The sequence below is a fragment of the Bombina bombina genome, chromosome 10 (genome assembly GCF_027579735.1).
Source record: "Bombina bombina isolate aBomBom1 chromosome 10, aBomBom1.pri, whole genome shotgun sequence".
Taxonomy (NCBI): domain Eukaryota; kingdom Metazoa; phylum Chordata; class Amphibia; order Anura; family Bombinatoridae; genus Bombina; species Bombina bombina.
Window position 1 is genome coordinate 196,530,768 of NC_069508.1, and position 25,838 is coordinate 196,556,605.

The 25,838-nt window shown below is 39.3% G+C and overlaps 1 protein-coding gene across 1 annotated transcript in view; it reads right to left on the reverse strand.

The window, feature by feature from the left end:
• Nucleotides 1-25,838, reverse strand: part of DAB1 (DAB adaptor protein 1) — a 411,660-nt gene that overhangs the window by 134,859 nt on the left and 250,963 nt on the right. The window contains exon 4 of the mRNA XM_053694085.1: nt 13,072-13,203. Within this exon, the coding sequence (XP_053550060.1) occupies nt 13,072-13,203 (132 nt within the window). The remainder of the gene's footprint in view (nt 1-13,071; nt 13,204-25,838) is intronic.

The window sequence follows — 25,838 nt, forward strand, 5'->3', positions numbered from 1 at the left end:
TGTGCTTTATTTTTATGCAATGTTTCAGAGAAGATTACACACCCTGCGCCATTGATTTTGCTCCACTAGTAATGTAGTTCACAGTATTTTGATATATAAATCAGCAATCGTTATTCTCTTTATGAGTTTATATATTAGTATATTTATAAAATGTGTTTTGTTATAGGAATGTAGGTGCACACAACCTATCACATTTACTAGAGACGTTTATTATATATGTTATATTTATTTGCAAATTGGCAAATTTGCATTTTAAATTTGTTTTTATGTTCCATTTTAATGGTCATTTAAAGAGGATGATTATTTTATTGCTGTGTAATGATGGTATCTCCATGCCATTCTTTAAAATCAAAACTTCTTGTTTTCTAGTGGATTATTGCTTGAGTCATAGCATATGGGAGGAGTTTTTGGGGTTCTAATGCATTTGAAAAGTGATATGTAAATGAGTTATTGCAGGTTTTCTAAGGATATGTAATGGGTTTGAATGATACAACTTCACAAAAACGAATTTTTACATTGGCTCTGCTTTACCAAAGTGCATTGCAGTCAGTAGGCAGCATTTATAACTACACAAGCAAATGCCCTTTCAACCACTCCCCCTACACTTGCACAACCAATTGCGCTAAAGCCAGCATTGTCTGTCACTACATGAGCAAATTCCCCTGCACAACCAATTTCGCAAAAGCAAGCATTGTCTGTCACTACATGAGCAAATCCCCCTGCACAACCAATTGCGCAAAAGCAAGCATTGTCTGTCACTACATGAGCAAATCCCCCTGCACAACCAATTGCGCAAAAGCAAGCATTGTCTGTCACTACATGAGCAAATCCCCCCGGCACAACCAATTTCGCAAAAGCAAGCATTGTCTGTCACTACATGAGCAAATTCCCCTGCACAACCAATTTCGCAAAAGCAAGCATTGTCTGTCACTACATGAGCAAATCCCCCTGCACAACCAATTGCGCAAAAGCAAGCATTGTCTGTCACTACATGAGCAAATCCCCCTGCACAACCAATTGTGCAAAAGCAAGCATTGTCTGTCACTACATGAGCAAATTCCCCTGCACAACCAATTTCGCAAAAGCAAGCATTGTCTGTCACTACATGAGCAAATCCCCCTGCACAACCAATTGCGCAAAAGCAAGCATTGTCTGTCACTACATGAGCAAATCCCCCTGCACAACCAATTGCGCAAAAGCAAGCATTGTCTGTCACTACATGAGCAAATCCCCCCGGCACAACCAATTGTGCAAAAGCAAGCATTGTCTGTCACTTCATGAGCAAATCCCCTGAACAACCAATTGCGCAAAAGCAAGCATTGTCTGTCACTACATGAGCAAATCCCCCTGCACAACGAATTGCGCAAAAGCAAGCATTGTCTGTCACTACATGAGCAAATCCCCCCTGCACAACGAATTGCGCAAAAGCAAGCATTGTCTGTCACTACATGAGCAAATCCCCCTGCACAACTAATTGCGCAAAAGCAAGCATTGTCTGTCACTACATGAGCAAATCCCCCTGCACAACCAATTGCGCAAAAGCAAGCATTGTCTGTCACTACATGAGCAAATCCCCTTGCACAACCAATTGTGCAAAAGCAAGCATTGTCTGTCACTACATGAGCAAATCCCCCTGCACAACCAATTGTGCAAAAGCAAGCATTGTCTGTCACTACATGAGCAAATGCCCCTGCACAACCAATTGTGCAAAGCAAGCATTGTCTGTCACTACATGAGCAAATCCCCCTGCACAACCAATTGTGCAAAGCAAGCATTGTCTGTCACTACATGAGCAAATCCCCCTGCACAACCAATTGTGCAAAAGCAAGCATTGTCTGTCACTACATGAGCAAATCCCCCTGCACAACCAATTGTGCAAAAGTAAGCATTGTCTGTCACTACATGAGCAAATCCCCTGAACAACCAATTGTGCAAAAGCAAGCATTGTCTGTCACTACATGAGCAAATCCCCCTGCACAACCAATTGTGCAAAAGCAAGCATTGTCTGTCACTACATGAGCAAATCCCCCTGAACAACCAGTTGTGCAAAAGCAAGCATTGTCTGTCACTACATGAGCAAATCCCCCTGCACAACCAATTGCGCAAAAGCAAGCATTGTCTGTCACTACATGAGCAAATCCCCCTGCACAACCAATTTCGCAAAAGCAAGCATTGTCTGTCACTACATGAGCAAATCCCCCTGCACAACCAATTGCGAAAAAGCAAGCATTGTCTGTCACTACATGAGCAAATCCTCCTGCACAACCAACTGCGCAAAAGCAAGCATTGTCTGTCACTACATGAGCAAATCCCCCTGCACAACCAATTGAGCAAAAGCAAGTATTGTCTGTCACTACATGAGCAAATCCCCACTGCACAACCAATTGTGCAAAAGAAAGCATTGTCTGTCACTACATGAGCAAATCCCCTGAACAACCAATTGCGCAAAAGCAAGCATTGTCTGTCACTACATGAGCAAATCCCCTGAACAACCAATTGCGCAAAAGCAAGCATTGTCTGTCACTACATGAGTAAATCCCCTCTGCACAACGAATTGCGAAAAAGCAAGCATTGTCTGTCACTACATGAGCAAATCCCCCTGCACAACCAATTTCGCAAAAGCAAGCATTGTCTGTCACTACATGAGCAAATCCCCCTGCACAACCAATTGCGAAAAAGCAAGCATTGTCTGTCACTACATGAGCAAATCCCCCTGCACAACCAATTGCGCAAAAGCAAGCATTGTCTGTCACTACATGAGCAAATCCCCCTGCACAACCAATTGCGCAAAAGCAAGCATTGTCTGTCACTACATGAGCAAATCCCCACTGCACAACCAATTGTGCAAAAGCAAGCATTGTCTGTCACTACATGAGCAAATCCCCTGAACAACCAATTGCGCAAAAGCAAGCATTGTCTGTCACTACATGAGCAAATCCCCTGAACAACCAATTACGCAAAAGCAAGCATTGTCTGTCACTACATGAGCAAATCCCCCCTGCACAACGAATTGTGCAAAAGCAAGCATTGTCTGTCACTACATGAACAAATCCCCCTGCACAACCAATTGCGCAAAAGCAAGCATTGTCTGTCACTACATGAGCAAATCCCCCTGCACAGCCAATTGCGCAAAAGCAAGCATTGTCTGTCACTACATGAGCAAATCCCCCTGCACAACCAATTGCGCAAAAGCAAGCATTGTCTGTCACTACATGAGCAAATCCCCCTGCACAACAATTGCGCAAAAGCAAGCATTGTCTGTGACTACATGAGCAAATCCCCCTGCACAACCAATTGTGCAAAAGCAAGCATTGTCTGTCACTACATGAGCAAATCCCCTGAACAACCAATTGTGCAAAAGCAAGCATTGTCTGTCACTACATGAGCAAATGCCCCTGCACCAACAATTGTGCAAAAGCAAGCATTGTCTGTCACTACATGAGCAAATCCCCCTGCACCACCAATTGTGCAAAAGCAAGCATTGTCTGTCACTACATGAGCAAATCCCCCTGCTCAACCAATTGCACAAAAGCAAGCATTGTCTGTCACTACATGAGCAAATCCCCCTGCACAACCAATTGTGCAAAAGCAAGCATTGTCTGTCACTACATGAGCAAATCCCCCTGCACAACCAATTGTGCAAAAGCAAGCATTGTCTGTCACTACATGAGCAAATCCCCCTGCACAACCAATTGCGCAAAAGCAAGCATTGTCTGTCACTACATGAGCAAATCCCCCTGCACAACCAATTGTGCAAAAGCAAGCATTGTCTGTCACTACATGAGCAAATCCCCCTGCACAACCAATTGCGCAAAAGCAAGCATTGTCTGTCACTACATGAGCAAATGCCCCTGCACCACCAATTGTGCAAAGCAAGCATTGTCTGTCACTACATGAGCAAATCCCCCTGCACAACCAATTGTGCAAAAGCAAGCATTGTCTGTCACTACATGAGCAAATCCCCTGAACAACCAATTGCGCAAAAGCAAGTATTGTCTGTCACTACATGAGCAAATCCCCCTGCACAACTAATTGCGCAAAAGCAAGCATTGTCTGTCACTACATGAGCAAATCCCCCTGCACAACCAATTGCGCAAAAGCAAGCATTGTCCGTCACTACATGAGCAAATCCCCCTGCACAACCAATTGCGCAAAAGCAAGCATTGTCTGTCACTACATGAGCAAATCCCCCTGCACAACCAATTGTGCAAAAGCAAGCATTGTCTGTCACTACATGAGCAAATGCCCCTGCACAACCAATTGTGTAAAGCAAGCATTGTCTGTCACTACATGAGCAAATCCCCCTGCACAACCAATTGTGCAAAGCAAGCATTGTCTGTCACTACATGAGCAAATCCCCCTGCACAACCAATTGTGCAAAAGCAAGCATTGTCTGTCACTACATGAGCAAATCCCCCTGCACAACCAATTGCGCAAAAGCAAGCATTGTCTGTCACTACATGAGCAAATCCCCCTGCACAACTAATTGTGCAAAAGCAAGCATTGTCTGTCACTACATGAGCAAATCCCCCTGCACAACCAATTGTGCAAAAGCAAGCATTGTCTGTCACTACATGAGCAAATCCCCCTGCACAACCAACTGTGCAAAAGCAAGCATTGTCTGTCACTACATGAGCAAATCCCCCTGAACAACCAATTGCGCAAAAGCAAGCATTGTCTGTCACTACATGAGCAAATCCCCCTGCACGACCAACTGTGCAAAAGCAAGCATTGTCTGTCACTACATGAACAAATCCCCCTGCACAACCAATTGTGCAAAAGCAAGCATTGTCTGTCACTACATGAGCAAATCCCCTGAACAACCAATTGCACAAAAGCAAGCATTGTCTGTCACTACATTGAGCAAATCCCCTGCACAACCAATTGCGCAAAAGCAAGCATTGTCTGTCACTACATGAGCAAATCCCACTGCACAACCAATTGTGCAAAAGCAAGCATTGTCTGTCACTACATGAGCAAATCTCCCTGCACAAACAATTGCGCAAAAGCAAGCATTGTCTGTCACTACATGAGCAAATCCCCTGAACAACCAATTGTGCAAAAGCAAGCATTGTCTGTCACTACATGAGCAAATCTCCCTGCACAAACAATTGTGCAAAAGCAAGCATTGTCTGTCACTACATGAGCAAATCCCCCCGCACAAACAATTGTGCAAAAGCAAGCATTGTCTGTCACTACATGAGCAAATCCCCCTGCACAACCAATTGCGCGAAAGCAAGCATTGTCTGTCACTACATGAGCAAATCTCCCTGCACAACCAATTGTGCAAAAGCAAGCATTGTCTGTCACTACATGAGCAAATCCCCCTGCACAACCAATTGCGCAAAAGCAAGCATTGTCTGTCACTACATGAGCAAATGCCCCTGCACCACCAATTGTGCAAAGCAAGCATTGTCTGTCACTACATGAGCAATTCCCCCTGCACAACCAATTGTGCAAAAGCAAGCATTGTCTGTCACTACATGAGCAAATACCCTGAACAACCAATTGCGCAAAAGCAAGTATTGTCTGTCACTACATGACAAAGTCCCCCTGCACAACCAATTAAGCAAAAGCAAGCATTGCCTGTCACTACATGAGCAAATCCCCCTGCACAACCAATTGCGCAAAAGCAAGCATTGTCTGTCACTACATGAGCAAATCCCCCTGCACAACCAATTGTGCAAAAGCAAGCATTGTCTGTCACTACATGAGCAAATCCCCCTGCACAACCAACTGTGCAAAAGCAAGCATTGTCTGTCACTACATGAACAAATCCCCCTGCACAACCAATTGTGCAAAAGCAAGCATTGTCTGTCACTACATGAGCAAATCCCCTGAACAACCAATTGCGCAAAAGCAAGCATTGTCTGTCACTACATGAGCAAATCCCCTGAACAACCAATTGTGCAAAAGCAAGCATTGTCTGTCACTACATGAGCAAATGCCCCTGCACCACCAATTGTGCAAAAGCAAGCATTGTCTGTCACTACATGAGCAAATCCCCCTGCACCACCAATTGTGCAAAAGCAAGCATTGTCTGTCACTACATGAGCAAATCCCCCTGCACAACCAATGCGCAAAAGCAAGCATTGTCTGTCACTACATGAGCAAATCCGCCTGCACAACCAATTGTGCAAAAGCAAGCATTGTCTGTCACTACATGAGCAAATCCCCCTGCACAACCAATTGTGCAAAAGCAAGCATTGTCTGTCACTACATGAGCAAATCCCCCTGCACAACCAATTGTGCAAAAGCAAGCATTGTCTGTCACTACATGAGCAAATCCCCCTGCACAACCAATTGCGCAAAAGCAAGCATTGTCTGTCACTACATGAGCAAATGCCCCTGCACAACCAATTGTGCAAAGCAAGCATTGTCTGTCACTACATGAGCAAATCCCCCTGCACAACCAATTGTGCAAAAGCAAGCATTGTCTGTCACTACATGTGCAAATCCCCTGAACAAACAATTGCGCAAAAGCAAGTATTGTCTGTCACTACATGAGCAAATCCCCCTGCACAACCAATAGCGCAAAAGCAAGCATTGTCTGTCACTACATGAGCAAATCCCCCTGCACAACCAATTGCGCAAAAGCAAGCATTGTCTGTCACTACATGAGCAAATCCCCCTGCACAACCAATTGCGCAAAAGCAAGCATTGTCTGTCACTACATGAGCAAATCCCCCAGCACAACCAATTGTGCAAAAGCAAGCATTGTCTGTCACTACATGAGCAAATCCCCCTGCACAACCAATTGTGCAAAAGCAAGCATTGGCTGTCACTACATGAGCAAATCCCCTGAACAACCAATTGCGCAAAAGCAAGCATTGTCTGTCACTACATGAGCAAATCCCCCTGCACAACCAATTGCGCAAAAGCAAGCATTGTCTGTCACTACATGAGCAAATCCCCCTGCACAACCAATTGTGCAAAAGCAAGCATTGTCTGTCACTACATGAGCAAATCCCCCTGCACAACCAATTGCGCAAAAGCAAGCATTGTCTGTCACTACATGAGCAAATCCCCCCTGCACAACGAATTGTGCAAAAGCAAGCATTGTCTGTCACTACATGAACAAATCCCCCTGCACAACCAATTGCGCAAAAGCAAGCATTGTCTGTCACTACATGAGCAAATCCCCCTGCACAGCCAATTGCGCAAAAGCAAGCATTGTCTGTCACTACATGAGCAAATCCCCCTGCACAACCAATTGCGCAAAAGCAAGCATTGTCTGTCACTACATGAGCAAATCCCCCTGCACAACAATTGCGCAAAAGCAAGCATTGTCTGTGACTACATGAGCAAATCCCCCTGCACAACCAATTGTGCAAAAGCAAGCATTGTCTGTCACTACATGAGCAAATCCCCTGAACAACCAATTGTGCAAAAGCAAGCATTGTCTGTCACTACATGAGCAAATGCCCCTGCACCAACAATTGTGCAAAAGCAAGCATTGTCTGTCACTACATGAGCAAATCCCCCTGCACAACCAATTGCGCAAAAGCAAGCATTGTCTGTCACTACATGAGCAAATCCCCCTGCACAACCAATTGTGCAAAAGCAAGCATTGTCTGTCACTACATGAGCAAATCCCCCTGCACAACCAATTGCGCAAAAGCAAGCATTGTCTGTCACTACATGAGCAAATGCCCCTGCACCACCAATTGTGCAAAGCAAGCATTGTCTGTCACTACATGAGCAAATCCCCCTGCACAACCAATTGTGCAAAAGCAAGCATTGTCTGTCACTACATGAGCAAATCCCCTGAACAACCAATTGCGCAAAAGCAAGTATTGTCTGTCACTACATGAGCAAATCCCCCTGCACAACTAATTGCGCAAAAGCAAGCATTGTCTGTCACTACATGAGCAAATCCCCCTGCACAACCAATTGCGCAAAAGCAAGCATTGTCCGTCACTACATGAGCAAATCCCCCTGCACAACCAATTGCGCAAAAGCAAGCATTGTCTGTCACTACATGAGCAAATCCCCCTGCACAACCAATTGTGCAAAAGCAAGCATTGTCTGTCACTACATGAGCAAATGCCCCTGCACAACCAATTGTGTAAAGCAAGCATTGTCTGTCACTACATGAGCAAATCCCCCTGCACAACCAATTGTGCAAAGCAAGCATTGTCTGTCACTACATGAGCAAATCCCCCTGCACAACCAATTGTGCAAAAGCAAGCATTGTCTGTCACTACATGAGCAAATCCCCCTGCACAACCAATTGCGCAAAAGCAAGCATTGTCTGTCACTACATGAGCAAATCCCCCTGCACAACTAATTGTGCAAAAGCAAGCATTGTCTGTCACTACATGAGCAAATCCCCCTGCACAACCAATTGTGCAAAAGCAAGCATTGTCTGTCACTACATGAGCAAATCCCCCTGCACAACCAACTGTGCAAAAGCAAGCATTGTCTGTCACTACATGAGCAAATCCCCCTGCACAACCAATTGCGCAAAAGCAAGCATTGTCTGTCACTACATGAGCAAATCCCCCTGCACGACCAACTGTGCAAAAGCAAGCATTGTCTGTCACTACATGAACAAATCCCCCTGCACAACCAATTGTGCAAAAGCAAGCATTGTCTGTCACTACATGAGCAAATCCCCTGAACAACCAATTGCACAAAAGCAAGCATTGTCTGTCACTACATTGAGCAAATCCCCTGCACAACCAATTGCGCAAAAGCAAGCATTGTCTGTCACTACATGAGCAAATCCCACTGCACAACCAATTGTGCAAAAGCAAGCATTGTCTGTCACTACATGAGCAAATCTCCCTGCACAAACAATTGCGCAAAAGCAAGCATTGTCTGTCACTACATGAGCAAATCCCCTGAACAACCAATTGTGCAAAAGCAAGCATTGTCTGTCACTACATGAGCAAATCTCCCTGCACAAACAATTGTGCAAAAGCAAGCATTGTCTGTCACTACATGAGCAAATCCCCCCGCACAAACAATTGTGCAAAAGCAAGCATTGTCTGTCACTACATGAGCAAATCCCCCTGCACAACCAATTGCGCGAAAGCAAGCATTGTCTGTCACTACATGAGCAAATCTCCCTGCACAACCAATTGTGCAAAAGCAAGCATTGTCTGTCACTACATGAGCAAATCCCCCTGCACAACCAATTGCGCAAAAGCAAGCATTGTCTGTCACTACATGAGCAAATGCCCCTGCACCACCAATTGTGCAAAGCAAGCATTGTCTGTCACTACATGAGCAATTCCCCCTGCACAACCAATTGTGCAAAAGCAAGCATTGTCTGTCACTACATGAGCAAATCCCCTGAACAACCAATTGCGCAAAAGCAAGTATTGTCTGTCACTACATGACAAAGTCCCCCTGCACAACCAATTAAGCAAAAGCAAGCATTGCCTGTCACTACATGAGCAAATCCCCCTGCACAACCAATTGCGCAAAAGCAAGCATTGTCTGTCACTACATGAGCAAATCCCCCTGCACAACCAATTGTGCAAAAGCAAGCATTGTCTGTCACTACATGAGCAAATCCCCCTGCACAACCAACTGTGCAAAAGCAAGCATTGTCTGTCACTACATGAACAAATCCCCCTGCACAACCAATTGTGCAAAAGCAAGCATTGTCTGTCACTACATGAGCAAATCCCCTGAACAACCAATTGCGCAAAAGCAAGCATTGTCTGTCACTACATGAGCAAAACCCCTGAACAACCAATTGTGCAAAAGCAAGCATTGTCTGTCACTACATTAGCAAATGCCCCTGCACCACCAATTGTGCAAAAGCAAGCATTGTCTTTCACTACATGAGCAAATCCCCCTGCACCACCAATTGTGCAAAAGCAAGCATTGTCTGTCACTACATGAGCAAATCCCCCTGCACAACCAATGCGCAAAAGCAAGCATTGTCTGTCACTACATGAGCAAATCCGCCTGCACAACCAATTGTGCAAAAGCAAGCATTGTCTGTCACTACATGAGCAAATCCCCCTGCACAACCAATTGTGCAAAAGCAAGCATTGTCTGTCACTACATGAGCAAATCCCCCTGCACAACCAATTGTGCAAAAGCAAGCATTGTCTGTCACTACATGAGCAAATCCCCCTGCACAACCAATTGCGCAAAAGCAAGCATTGTCTGTCACTACATGAGCAAATGCCCCTGCACCACCAATTGTGCAAAGCAAGCATTGTCTGTCACTACATGAGCAAATCCCCCTGCACAACCAATTGTGCAAAAGCAAGCATTGTCTGTCACTACATGTGCAAATCCCCTGAACAAACAATTGCGCAAAAGCAAGTATTGTCTGTCACTACATGAGCAAATCCCCCTGCACAACCAATTGCGCAAAAGCAAGCATTGTCTGTCACTACATGAGCAAATCCCCCTGCACAACCAATTGCGCAAAAGCAAGCATTGTCTGTCACTACATGAGCAAATCCCCCTGCACAACCAATTGCGCAAAAGCAAGCATTGTCTGTCACTACATGAGCAAATCCCCCAGCACAACCAATTGTGCAAAAGCAAGCATTGTCTGTCACTACATGAGCAAATCCCCCTGCACAACCAATTGTGCAAAAGCAAGCATTGGCTGTCACTACATGAGCAAATCCCCTGAACAACCAATTGCGCAAAAGCAAGCATTGTCTGTCACTACATGAGCAAATCCCCCTGCACAACCAATTGCGCAAAAGCAAGCATTGTCTGTCACTACATGAGCAAATCCCCCTGCACAACCAATTGTGCAAAAGCAAGCATTGTCTGTCACTACATGAGCAAATCCCCCTGCACAACCAATTGCGCAAAAGCAAGCATTGTCTGTCACTACATGAGCAAATCCCCCTGCACAACCAATTGCGCAAAAGCAAGCATTGTCTGTCACTACATGAGCAAATCCCCCAGCACAACCAATTGTGCAAAAGCAAGCATTGTCTGTCACTACATGAGCAAATCCCCCTGCACAACCAATTGTGCAAAAGCAAGCATTGTCTGTCACTACAGGAGCAAATCCCCCTGCACAACCAATTGCGCAAAAGCAAGCATTGTCTGTCACTACATGAGCAAATCCCCTAAACAACCAATTGTGCAAAAGCAAGCATTGTCTGTCACTACATGAGCAAATCCCCCTGCACAACCAATTGTGCAAAAGCAAGCATTGTCTGTCACTACATGAGCAAATCCCCCTGCACAACCAATTGCGCAAAAGCAAGCATTGTCTGTCACTACATGAGCAAATCCCCCTGCACAACCAATTGTGCAAAAGCAAGCATTGTCTGTCACTACATGAGCAAATGCCCCTGCACCACCAATTGTGCAAAAGCAAGCATTGTCTGTCACTACATGAGCAAATCCCCCTGCACCACCAATTGTGCAAAAGCAAGCATTGTCTGTCACTACATGAGCAAATCCCCCTGCACAACCAATTGCGCAAAAGAAAGCATTGTCTGTCACTACATGAGCAAATGCCCCTGCACCACCAATTGTGCAAAGCAAGCATTGTCTGTCACTACATGAGCAAATCCCCCTGCACAACCAATTGTGCAAAAGCAAGCATTGTCTGTCACTACATGAGCAAATCCCCTGAACAACCAATTGCGCAAAAGCAAGCATTGTCTGTCACTACATGAGCAAATCCCCCTGCACAACCAATTGCGCAAAAGCAAGCATTGTCTGTCACTACATGAGCAAATCCCCCTGCATAACCAATTGCGCAAAAGCAAGCATTGTCTGTCACTACATGAGCAAATCCCCCTGCACAACCAATTGTGCAAAAGCAAGCATTGTCTGTCACTACATGAGCAAATCCCCCTGCACAACCAATTGTGCAAAAGCAAGCATTGTCTGTCACTACATGAGCAAATGCCCCTGCACAACCAATTGTGCAAAGCAAGCATTGTCTGTCACTACATGAGCAAATCCCCCTGCACAACCAATTGTGCAAAAGCAAGCATTGTCTGTCACTACATGAGCAAATCCCCCTGCACAACCAATTGTGCAAAAGCAAGCATTGTCTGTCACTACATGAGCAAATCCCCTGCACAACCAATTGTGCAAAAGGAAGCATTGTCTATCACTACATGAGCAAATGCCCCTGCACCACCAATTGTGCAAAGCAAGCATTGTCTGTCACTACATGAGCAAATCCCCCAGCACAACCAATTGTGCAAAAGCAAGCATTGTCTGTCACTACATGAGCAAATCCCCCTGCACAACCAATTGTGCAAAAGCAAGCATTGTCTGTCACTACATGAGCAAATCCCCCTGCACAACCAATTGCGCAAAAGCAAGCATTGTCTGTCACTACATGAGCAAATCCCCTGAACAACCAATTGTGCAAAAGCAAGCATTGTCTGTCACTACATGAGCAAATCCCCCTGCACAACCAATTGTGCAAAAGCAAGCATTGTCTGTCACTACATGAGCAAATCCCCCTGCACAACCAATTGTGCAAAAGCAAGCATTGTCTGTCACTACATGAGCAAATGCCCCTGCACCACCAATTGTGCAAAAGCAAGCATTGTCTGTCACTACATGAGCAAATCCCCCTGCACAACCAATTGTGCAAAAGCAAGCATAGTCTGTCACTACATGAGCAAATCCCCTGAACAACCAATTGTGCAAAAGCAAGCATTGTCTGTCACTACATGAGCAAATCCCCCTGCACAACCAATTGTGCAAAAGCAAGCATTGTCTGTCACTACATGAGCAAATACCCCTGCACCACCAATTGTGCAAAAGCAAGCATTGTCTGTCACTACATGACTGCCATGTGCTCTAGCTTGCTTGTCAAAAGAGCTAGTGCACGAGCGTGCTCTTAGCAATCAGTACTTATGTAGGAGTTTTAGAGATGCAGATCTTAGTGCAAATAATAGCTAGAAATACACAATGTGTTTCTATATAATGTTTAAACTATTACAGTCCCAGCATTCAATCATTTGATATGAACATAACATAGCAAGAATCAATATGTCACATTATAGGGATGCTAAGGGGTTAAGAGCCTGTACGTTGGCTTGAAGCATTTACCGAAATGACATTTTTGTGAACCCATGAATAATAAAAACAAACTAATATACTTACTGCCTGAGCCGTTTTTATTGCCACAAATCTATGGTTTCCCTCTTTCCCACAAACATATCCAAACGCCCGATGGTCTGTGATGTCCTTGGCAATATACGAAATTTCATGCACCGCATGATGATGTTGTAGATTCTAAATTTGAGGAAAAAATATAAATGGAACATTCAACCATATTTATAGCAAAAAAACAGCAACAAGAACATTGTCACTTAAAAGTATATATATATATTATTTTTTTTAAGGGACAAGCCTTTTCCACAGTCAAAATAGTAACAGCATTGCTTATGATCATTTCTGTTGAGGCCAAATAGTAACTGATATGTGACCGGATTAGCCTTAGCAGTGTGCACTTCCAGTTCTCATAATCGGAAAACCCAATATTTTCAGATTTAAACTACAGGAAAAGAGGAGGCAAAGTAGTTTTTATTATGTATAATTATCCATTTAAAGGGATATGAAACCCAATTTGTTTCTTTCATGATTCAGATAGAGTACAATTTAAAAAAAAAGTTTCCAATGTTCTTCTATTATAACATTTGTGTTGTTCTCTTGTTATTCTTTGTTGAAGAGATATTTATATAGGTAGCGTGCACAAATCTGGAGCACTATATAACAGGAATTAGTTCTGCCATCTAGTGCTCTTGCTAGGTATAACATTGTAGCAAAACCACTGCCATAAAGGGCTGCAGACACTTACTTTCCTGCTTTTTAACAAAATAAAAATTTGATAATCAAAGTAAATTCAAAAGTGGTTTAAAATTGTATGTTCTATTGGAATCAAGAAAGAAAACTTGTGAGTTTTATGTCCCTTTAATATTAAAATCTCAAATGTGTTCACATCCCTTTAATTATGTAATATAAAAGCAGTTATATTTAACATATTTCTAAAAGCACTAAAATGACAATTAAATAGTTAGTATAGGTGGTGGTTTCAACAGACAAAACAGTCTATTTCTAAAGACAAAACCAAGTTAAAGGAGCTGTGTGTAAAATATAGTGTTTTTCTTTTTAAACACACATATGTTAACAACTAAATTAAAATAGTAAAACAAAGTATAGGCTGCTGCATTTTCATATGGATGATAGAAAATGTTTAGGTACAGTGTCCCTTTAAAAGAGGCAGAACAAAGCTTTACATGTATGGGCCTTGGTACCATTCAGCTGTGTAACTGAAGCATAAACAAGAAATATGGTTCCCTCCCTATCATGTTAGGATTTACAATATACAGAGCTACTTTTTGGCCTGGACTGTGTGTAATCACCTCACTCATCTTATGAAGAGGTCCTGGGGTTAACATGACAAGAACTAATCACCCCAGGCCAGCCTTTAATCTGCCAAATGTACAGCAGGAGGACATGGGGGAAACCAACAGACTTGACGTGTGTGCCATTTCCTCATCAGGATACTGTGTATCGTCATGGCAACCCTATATAGAAACTGTGCACAGCTCCTAACAGAATAATTCCTTCCTCAGCATCCTTACAGAATATTATTCAGGTGTTGTTTATGGTACTGGGAAAGGTTGGGAACTATTGCTCTAAGCAATATGTTATTGACTTGTGACCTAAACCTGCTGTTGTCATGCTGCTTAAGTAATACACAGCTGTTATACTCTCTATGTATAAGGGGAACTTGCTTAACAAGGAACTTAGAGGGGTTTTTAAGCACTGGATTGCTACAGATCTGCATATAAAATAAGTGTTTTAAAAGCATTTTATTAGCAACGTTTGAAAAGTTTTGAAAATCCAGAGCAGTATAGAGAGAAACTACTTATGCTTATGTATTAAAGGTACAACATACACCAATTAAATGATAGTTAAAATGACGTATTCAAAACTGAGTTTAGACTAAAAATAATATACTGATGTGTTTTTTAAATTAGATTATTTGTTTACACAATTATTTTTTAATATTTAAACATGTAATTTCTCTGAAGTAATAGTCACTGACATGTTTATGTTTTCTATAGATTTAAAAGTCTGATATCTTATCTTATCTCCTCTATCAATGCCAATTAGGGACAGTTATCAATGAGCTGCTAGTGTTTAATGACCTTTTAATAAGACATCAAAATAAACTGTTGAATGCATTTAATGTAGTATATTAAAACAAGTACTCTGAGTATATTAATCTGGGAAACTAATGCTAGATTACAAGTGGTGTGCTAACTTTTGCGCACAACCAATGTCAAGTTATACAAGCTCAAAGATATATGGTATAAGGTGTTTGATAAAAAAGGGCTATACATATATATACATTAGGGCTGCATGATTAATCGCAAGATGCAATTAATCACAATTTTAAATCTCCACAAATTCAAATCGCGGGAGTATGCAATTTATAACCCGACCACTATGACATCACCTATGACGTAGAGGAAGGCTTTGCTGTGGCCACATGCGGGTAAGAGCAGGGACAAAACTACAGGGGATGCAGAGGGCGCAATTTTTTTTTGTTTACAATAAAAATTGTTGACCTGCCACTGCCTGCACTGATATGATGTGAATGGGACATGATGCTTCACTAGTGTCTCTGACTACAGGGGTTAGTGTTTCTGTTTTGTTTTGTGGTGGGTGTATAAACTTTGAGCTGTGTAGGGTATATACTCCTGAAGAAGTAATCTCTAAACTTCAAAAAGTGGTAATATTTTAGAAAAGATGAGACTCCTGAGCGCGTTCAGCGAATTACCCAATAAGGAAAGATTTTCAATAAAGATATAATAGAACAAAATGTTAAAAATTCATAAATAGTTTATTTTAGATAAAATATATTTATATATAACGATGCTGTTAACAATAACTGAAATATAGCAGTATTAGGAATAATTGGTTGGCCAACATTGTAAAAGTATATTTGTATAAATATCCTAAAAAAAAAAAAAAAAAAAAACGATATAAAAATATGCTCATATAATATATTTTGGATACAACTTTTTACGCCTGGTGTGAATCTTTATATCATTGAATAAAATGAGGAATAAAAAGTGGTATGCAAAGAGTATAGTATGCAAAAGAATAAGATAGTTACAATTGTAGTTGTATCATATGGATACACTGTAGGTGCACAATTAAAAAGCAGTTTTGCGTTAGAGACAAATGTTTCTGTTAAGTGGTACCACAGAACGTCTTTTTTGGTTCACAGGGTTTTTTCCAAAACAGTCTATATGAAGCACAATTTGTTCGTAATTAGGGGTTCTTTATCTGACCTTAGTAAGTGTGTTTGTCTGCCGGCAGATTTTCGTCCATCCTCTTTTTATGTGGATCTTCATGTCAACAAAAAAAGGAAAACTTTTTTACGGCAAGGTGTTCCAACTGAACAGCTGATTCCGCTGATTACCTTAAAGGGACACTGTACCCAATTTTTTTCTTTTGTAATTCAGAAAGAGCATGCAATTTTAAGCAACTTTCTAATTTACTCCTATTATCAATTTTTCTTCGTTCTCTTGTTATCTTTATTTGAAAAAGAAGGCATCTAAGCATTTTTTTGTTTCAGTACTCTGGACAGCACTTTTTTATTGGTGGATGAATTTATCCACCAATCAGCAAGGACAACCCAGGTTGTTCACCAAAAATGGGCCGGCATCTAAACTTACATTCTTGCATTTCAAATAAAGATACCCTCCTGGTGTTTTTGTCGGTTTTCCGATGTGGGTAGTGGTGATCCAATAATGCACTTGCAGTGTGAATACTTCATACTCTTGAAATAGAGTTACGGCAAGGGCTTCAGGTGGTCCAATCTTCAGTGGACATATGATGTGGGGTATACCGAGTATACAGGTGTGGATAAGCAACGCGTTTCGGCTGATTGCTTCAGCCTTTATCAAGCATAATATGTTTGATAAAGGCTGAAGCACTCAGCTGAAACGCGTTGTGTTTATGGCGAGTCTGAAGAAACACGGGCCCTTAAGCTATAAATGGGCCTCATAGTATATGTTTAGCTTATGCCAAGTGAGAATGACATTTTGTGCAAGCTGTGTGTAGGTAGCACACACTTATAGTGACAAATACACTCACAATTACACATTGATAATGTGACACACAAAAATACACAATATGTATTCGCACTGTAAACAACATGAGTAGTGAGGAGCTGCACATTACAACCCACAGCAGCGACTGCAGGGCGACAGTGCTGGTATATTATTCTGTAGGCCTTCCTGCAGCCGCTACTGTGGGCTGTAATTTGTGGCTCCTCACAACATATATTGTGCCTAATGATTCTACTAAGCAGCAGCACTGGGAAGAGGGAAAGATGGTCGGCAGGGGCAAACTAAAGGGGCTGCAGCATCAGATGTGTAAGATGAACTGTCTGTCTTGTGGGGTGGGTAGGGCTTGTCCCTGCTAGATCGTGAATTTTATTTTTCCCCATATCGCCCAGCCCTAATATACATATATACATACATGTCTAAATATGTGTATGTATGTATGTATATATATATATATATATATATATATATATATATATATATATATATATGTACAATATGGGCAAGATTATGAGTGGAGTGCTAACAATTACACACAAGTAATATTGAGTTCATTGTGGCTGTTTGCGCATGTTGGATGTAGCACTCATATTACAAGTTGAAAGTTAATATGATTGCTTGAGCGCACTTGAAGTTAATGCGTGTCAGGCTAGCGCAACCTCAGAGCTCTGGTAAACTGTTTCACAAATCAGATAAAAAATACATTTAAAAGCACAGTTACACTCATGATAACACTATTTAATAAAGGGACAGATTACGAGTGGAGCATAATATTGCAATTTCGCGAGCACGATATTTGTGCTCCACTAATAATACCAGTGCACACAATTGCATTTGCATTGCTAGGAAGCTATGTACTTAATAGAGGGTGCTTCCATAGGATTGGAGCCTCGTTCACATGCCACGAGACACGGCATGAGAACTAGCACAGCGAAGGGGGTAAGTTGCGCAGTGATGGGGGGCAACAGTACATATATATATATATATATATATATATATATATATATATATATATGCTAATATGTGTATTTATTAACACATACATATATATGTATATAAGCACATACTAAAACATAAATATATATGTTTATAAGCACATATTAACACATAAATATATATGTATATAAGCACATACTAACACATAAATATATATGTATATAAGCACATACTAACACATAAATATATATGTATATCAGCACAAATTAACACATAAATATATATGTATATAAGCACATACTAACACATAAATATATATGTATATAAGCACATACTAACACATAAATATATATGTATATAAGCAAATATTAACACATAAATATATATGTATATAAGCACATATTAACACATAAATATATATGTATATAAGCAAATATTAACACATAAATATATATGTATATAAGCACATATTAACACATAAATATATATGTATATAAGCAAATACTAACACATAAATATATATGTATATAAGCATAGTAACACATAAATATATATGTATATAAACATAATAACACATAAATATATATGTATATAAACACATACTAACACATAAATATATATGTATATAAGCACATATTAACACATAAATATATATGTATATAAGCACATATTAACACATAAATATATATGTATATACACATAATAACACATAAATATATATATATATACACATAGTAACACATAAATATATATATATATACACATAGTAAGACATAAATATATATATATATATATATACACATAGTAACACATAAATATATATGTATATAAGCACATACTAACACATAAATATATATGTATATAAGCACATACTAACACATAAATATATATGTATATACGCACATATTAACACATAAATATATATGTATATAAGCACATATTAACACATAAATATATATGTATATAAGCACAAATTAACACATAAATATATATGTATATAAGCAAATACTAACACATAAATATATATGTATATAAGCATAGTAACACATAAATATATATGTATATAAGCACATACTAACACATAAATATATATGTATATAAACACATACTAACACATAAATATATATGTATATAAGCACATATTAACACATAAATATATATGTATATAAGCACATACTAACACATAAATATATATGTATATAAGCACATACTAACACATAAATATATATGTATATACACATATTAACACATAAATATATATGTATATAAGCACATATTAACACATAAATATATATGTATATAAGCACATATTAACACATAAATATATATGTATATAAGCACATATTAACACATAAATATATATGTATATAAGCACATACTAACACATAAATATATATAAGCACATACATATATATTTACAGAGAACACACAGTTCCCTTAGACCGCAATGTAAAGTCACTTTTCAGTGCCATTTTTTTTTCTAATATCCCACACCCATCACTTTTAACGCCTTATAACTGCTTAGTGCAGTTTTTTTCAATTTTAAAAAAAATCTTAATTTTTTTATTTTTCAAGAACCAATATACACTAAATTTTGAGGGGCAAATGGGGAACATTTAGAAACTTAACCATAGGTCTGAACTTTTTACTTTCAACTTGTAAGCATTTTTTGGAACCGCTTTAATAATTTGTTATAATTATTTTAATTTTTTACCTTATTTTTATATTTAATATCTACATAACTGTTTTTAGGCTCGCTAACCTGACACCATGTTAGACCTACAGCGATAAACCCAAATCGCGATTCGCATATCGCGCATTCCAATATTCTTCACATAAAAATTCATCTAATATTGTTATTTCTTTATATATACAGTATATATATATATTTCTGTTTATATCTGAATAATATTTATTTACCGTAATTTAAATCTAGATCTATATATCTATATAAATATATACAGGTATAGGTATATATACATATGTATATAGAAATATATATTGAAATATATATAACATATATTTCAATGGGAAGACCATTGGAATCTACAGTATTAATAGCTCAGTTCGGGTTAGTTTGTAAGTATAGGTGTTAGGTTTTTTCAGCTTTTGTGATCTATTGAAATCTATGGGGGGAATACGTTAATGTGGTTGTGATATCTGAAGTCCAACTCTTTGCATGCGTCAGGGTTAGCTCACGCGCAAACTTTTTACTTTCAACTTGTAATATGAGCGTTACCCAGCCGTCGGATGCAAAAAATTCACTTCTAGTGAAGTTAACGCTCGAGCGGGAGTGCCAAATACTTTGCCGCTTGTAATCTAGAACTTTGTAAGTAGAAAAAGTTTTAAGGTGTGCAATTAAAAGGGTGAGTTGTTATATGCGATGCAGGACAGATATACACAGGCAAAGAGAAAACAAAGCAGATTAAGGGGCCGAATTATCAAGCTCTGATTGGAGCTTGATGCCCCTGTTTCCGCGCTCCACTGCTCCACAACTGGTCCGCTGCCTCTGAGGCTGCGGTCTGCAATCCTCCCGATCCTATACAATCAGGTTGATTGACACCCCCTGCTAGCGGCATTGTACAAGCAGTTCTGGTGATACAGCATATTATGTCGGACATACATTAATAAATTGGCCCCTAAATATGTTCTTGTTGAATTTTTATCTAAAGAATACTGATAAATTATTATTATTATCATTTATTTGTATAGCGCCGCCAAATTCCGTAGCGCTGGATGCAAATGCCAATATGGTTTTCAGCACAATCTCTTTATTAACACTTGTATATTTAGTAACCAAACTGTTTTTTTACTTGTTCTTTCAAATGACAATAACATGCAAAATAAAAATACTCTTAACATATTATTATCACTACATATAAAGCTATTGGTTCAACCCCTGAAAAGATGTTAAACACATAGTTAAAGTCCTCTCCATGTAAATTTGATAACATAAATAAAATTAAGTCGCTTAAGGTGACAGTATACACCAATTTTCATATAACTGCATGTAATAGACACTACTATAAAGAATAATATGCACAGATACAGAATTAAAAATTCAGTATAAAACCTTTTAACAACTTACTTAGAAGTTCCAAGTTTAGCACTGTTGATTAGATAAGCAGGAACACCCAGGGAGAGTGGCTAAATAGCAGACAACCCCCCCTCCCCCTCCTCCCTTCCCTGCATATGAAAAGACAGATTATACAAACAGAAGCCAGCTGTAGACTGGAAAAGCGCGTCTGCTTCTGACACTGAGGGGTTTGGTTAGGAGTCTGAAAATCAGCACAATGTTATTAAAAACTAAGCAAAACTATACATTGTTACGAAAATACCCCTAGATGGGCTATATAAATGAATAATCTACAAAACATTTATGCAAAAAAAATAGGTGTATAATGTCCCTTTAAGAGAGTAAATTTAGCAGGAATCAGGGGGAGAACTTTAAAAATGAAATCCTGGAGACAAAACTAAGCGCGATAGAGGATGAGTATAAGGCTAAAGGTGAGCTTTTTCACCTGTAGCAAAGGAACATTTACATTTATTTAATGTAAACCAATGTAAATGAATGAATATTCAGCATTCATTTTAAATAAAACAAATTCTGAATAGAGATTGGGTTGTTACGTCACAACCAATAAAATCGTCGGATTATCGTAATAAAATATTATTGGTATCCTCACAAAGAATTGCTTTACATAAATTCCCTCATGACAGATTGACCTCTCTGAGATCGTTTGGACACACATATAGATGACATTATCATCTAAATACCCATGTTTGTCAGTTCCATGAACCGGATGTGACGTAACGCTTTTGGGTATCATTATATCAATAGAGTCATAAGTCATAACTGTCATCATTTATATAGACCATTGATAAGACATAGATATAGACCACTGATAAGACATAGATCTGGATGTCACGACTATTGATCGTTAAACGCCATTTGGTCTGTTCCGTAAAACCGGAAGTGAAAGTTTATTCCTGTCAATCAAGTCTGATAAACAGTTATACATTATAGTAGCGCTCTTCAATCATATACATTCAATCTAAGCTAAGAATCAAATTATGATAATAAGATAAATATAAGACAAATCATTTTTGTATTAAATATATGTATAATTTTATAACAGTTAGAAACCGGATGTTGAACTTTTAGTCACATCCGGTTTTCAAATTGACAATGCTATTTAAGGCCATTCAGCTTATACCAGTGTATCAGTCTTGATAAAGGTCCACTGAGGACCGAAATGCGTAGACCCATTGGTAAGCATTATTTTAAAGCCCATATTGTTTTTTAAAATTTGGTACGCTATGTTGAACTTTGGTTGCAGGTACGCAATAAGGACACCATAGGAGCAGCTGACAGCCGTCAGGATTCACCTGGAAGTTTCCCCTACCAGGACCCAAGGTTTTTAGTGTGATTTGGATTTGTTTTTTGTGACTATTTTTTGGATTTACAATTCCTTTTTTTTGGTTCTTCACTAACATTTGTTGAACAGCATTTTTTTGGAGTGATTTTTTCATTATATTTTTTCACTGTGACATTTGATTTCTTCATTGTGACTTTTCACCCCAATCATATACACTTTTTCTTTACACATTTTTTACACATTTTTTCACCTGTTTTGTGCCTTTTCTTTTTTGCACTGCAGTGCACGGGTACACTTTACTGCAAACGTTCATCATCCATCGCTATGTCATTTTTGTTTATATTATGTGTATGTTAGTTTGAACTGTGCACTCACTTACTGTCAAGGTTATATTTATACAGTCTTATTGTCTAAGTTATACTTAGCCCTTATGGATTTCTGGATCTATTGTTAGCTACATATTTTGATTTTATTTGGCCTCCATTGCGAGCTGTTTCTGCAAGTTTTTTATTGTCTAGATTTACTGTCTAGTTTTTATATGTCTAGTTCCTTATTTCACAAGTTTAGTGCTTATATGATTTTAGGGATATAACATCCCTTTTCCTAATTAAATCCTATTTTTATACCACTTTTAGTGTTTATATTTATCCCTTAGCCTCTTTCGGCGCTGTACCCACTATTTTTATTTTCAAATTCTGAATAGTGCAGCAGGCGAACATTCTAAAAAAACTAAAACATTTGTACCAAAAGATTTGTGCAAAACAAATTTTTTGCTGCTGCAAGTCTAGTAAAATCTCCCTTTTTATAATTAGTATAGGGGCTTCTTATCACTTTGTTATAGAATCTCATAATTCAAGTTGGCTCTATAGAGTCGGTGCCTCAGTAAGGAATATAACCACCAAACCTTTATTAGCAGAAGCTGAAACTGGTCATAGAAATAAAATCTGAAGGATTGTTCTGTTAATAATGAAATTCCTTTGAAATAAATGCTAAAAAATACATTTTAAGCAGCAGGATAGAAGTTGCTCGAAAAATTATTAAATCCTCATATTATACAAAACTCAGAGATTCACTGTGATCTGCTTTAAAAAAATACATGAATCTCAATGGGAGGTTGATGGTAAAAATTTACAGTTTAATTTGGGCTAATGCGATGGCATAATGTTTTTACTTGACTTTGTCAAGCAGCAAAACAGGACTAACACTTAAAGTGACATTTACCGCTACGGGGCATATTTATCAAGCTCCGTATGCTCCATAACGCCTGCTCTGAGGCCACGGACAGAAATTGACCCGATCAAATACGATTTGGTTGATTGACACCCCCTGCTAGTGGCCGATTGAACACAAATCTGCAGGGGGCGGCATTGCACCAGCAGTTCACAAGAACTGCTGGTGCAATGATAAATGCCAACAGCGTATGCTGTCGGCATTTATCGATGTGCGGTGGACATGATACGCTACTTCATATCATGTCCACTTGCACATTGATAAATATGCCCCTAAGGGTCAGATTATAAGTGGAGCGCAATATATATCACTTTCGCTGAAGCAATATTTGCGCTCCACTTGTTAATACCAGTGCACGCTAATGTTTGATGGTGTTATAAGTTAGGTGCAATTCGAAAGCAACCTCGTGTTCGCATTGCACGGAAGCATTGCATTCATGATAGCGTGCTTCCATAGGCTCCAATGGGAGCCTTTTTCTGATGCCGGCAGAGACGGTATCAGAACCACACACAGCAAAGGAGTAATTAGAGCAGTGATGGCAGCATATTTTTAAATATATATTTATATAACTATATACATACTGTATATAATGAGTACACCCCTCACCTTTTTGTAAATATTTTATTATATCTTTTCATGTGACAACACTGAAGAAATGACACTTTGCTAAAATGTAAAGTAGCGATTGTACAGCCTGTATAATAGTGTAAAGTAGTGAGTGTACAGTCTGTATAACAGTGTAAAGTAGTGAGTGTACAGTCTGTATAACAGTGTAAAGTAGTGAGTGTACAGCCTGTATAACAGTGTAAAGTAGTGAGTGTACAGCCTGTATAACAGTGTAAAGTAGTGAGTGTACAGCCTGTATAACAGTGTAAAGTAGTGAGTGTACAGCCTGTATAACAGTGTAAAGTAGTGAGTGTACAGCCTGTATAACAGTGTAAAGTAGTGAGTGTACAGTCTGTATAACAGTGTAAAGTAGTGAGTGTACAGCCTGTATAACAGTGTAAAGTAGTGAGTGTACAGTCTGTATAACAGTGTAAAGTAGTGAGTGTACAGCCTGTATAACAGTGTAAAGTAGTGAGTGTACAGCCTGTATAACAGTGTAAAGTAGTGAGTGTACAGCCTGTATAACAGTGTAAAGTAGTGAGTGTACAGTCTGTATAACAGTGTAAAGTAGTGAGTGTACAGCCTGTATAACAGTGTAAAGTAGTGAGTGTACAGTCTGTATAACAGTGTAAAGTAGTGAGTGTACAGCCTGTATAACAGTGTAAAGTAGTGAGTGTACAGCCTGTATAACAGTGTAAAGTAGTGAGTGTACAGTCTGTATAACAGTGTAAAGTAGTGAGTGTACAGCCTGTATAACAGTGTAAAGTAGTGAGTGTACAGCCTGAATAACAGTGTAAAGTAGTGAGTGTACAGCCTGTATAACAGTGTAAAGTAGTGAGTGTGCAGCCTGTATAACAGTGTAAAGTAGTGAGTGTACAGTCTGTATAACAGTGTAAAGTAGTGAGTGTACAGTCTGTATAACAGTGTAAAGTAGTGAGTGTACAGCCTGTATAACAGTGTAAAGTAGTGAGTATACAGTCTGTATAACAGTGTAAAGTAGTGAGTGTACAGCCTGTATAACAGTGTAAAGTAGTGAGTGTACAGTCTGTATAACAGTGTAAAGTAGTGAGTTTACAGTCTGTATAACAGTGTAAAGTAGTGAGTGTACAGCCTGTATAACAGTGTAAAGTAGTGAGTGTACAGCCTGTATAACAGTGTAAAGTAGTGAGTGTACAGTCTGTATAACAGTGTAAAGTAGTGAGTGTACAGCCTGTATAACAGTGTAAAGTAGTGAGTGTACAGCCTGTATAACAGTGTAAAGTAGTGAGTGTACAGTCTGTATAACAGTGTAAAGTAGTGAGTGTACAGCCTGTATAACAGTGTAAAGTAGTGAGTATACAGTCTGTATAACAGTGTAAAGTAGTGAGTGTACAGCCTGTATAACAGTGTAAAGTAGTGAGTGTACAGTCTGTATAACAGTGTAAAGTAGTGAGTTTACAGTCTGTATAACAGTGTAAAGTAGTGAGTGTACAGCCTGTATAACAGTGTAAAGTAGTGAGTGTACAGCCTGTATAACAGTGTAAAGTAGTGAGTGTACAGTCTGTATAACAGTGTAAAGTAGTGAGTGTACAGCCTGTATAACAGTGTAAAGTAGTGAGTGTACAGCCTGTATAACAGTGTAAAGTAGTGA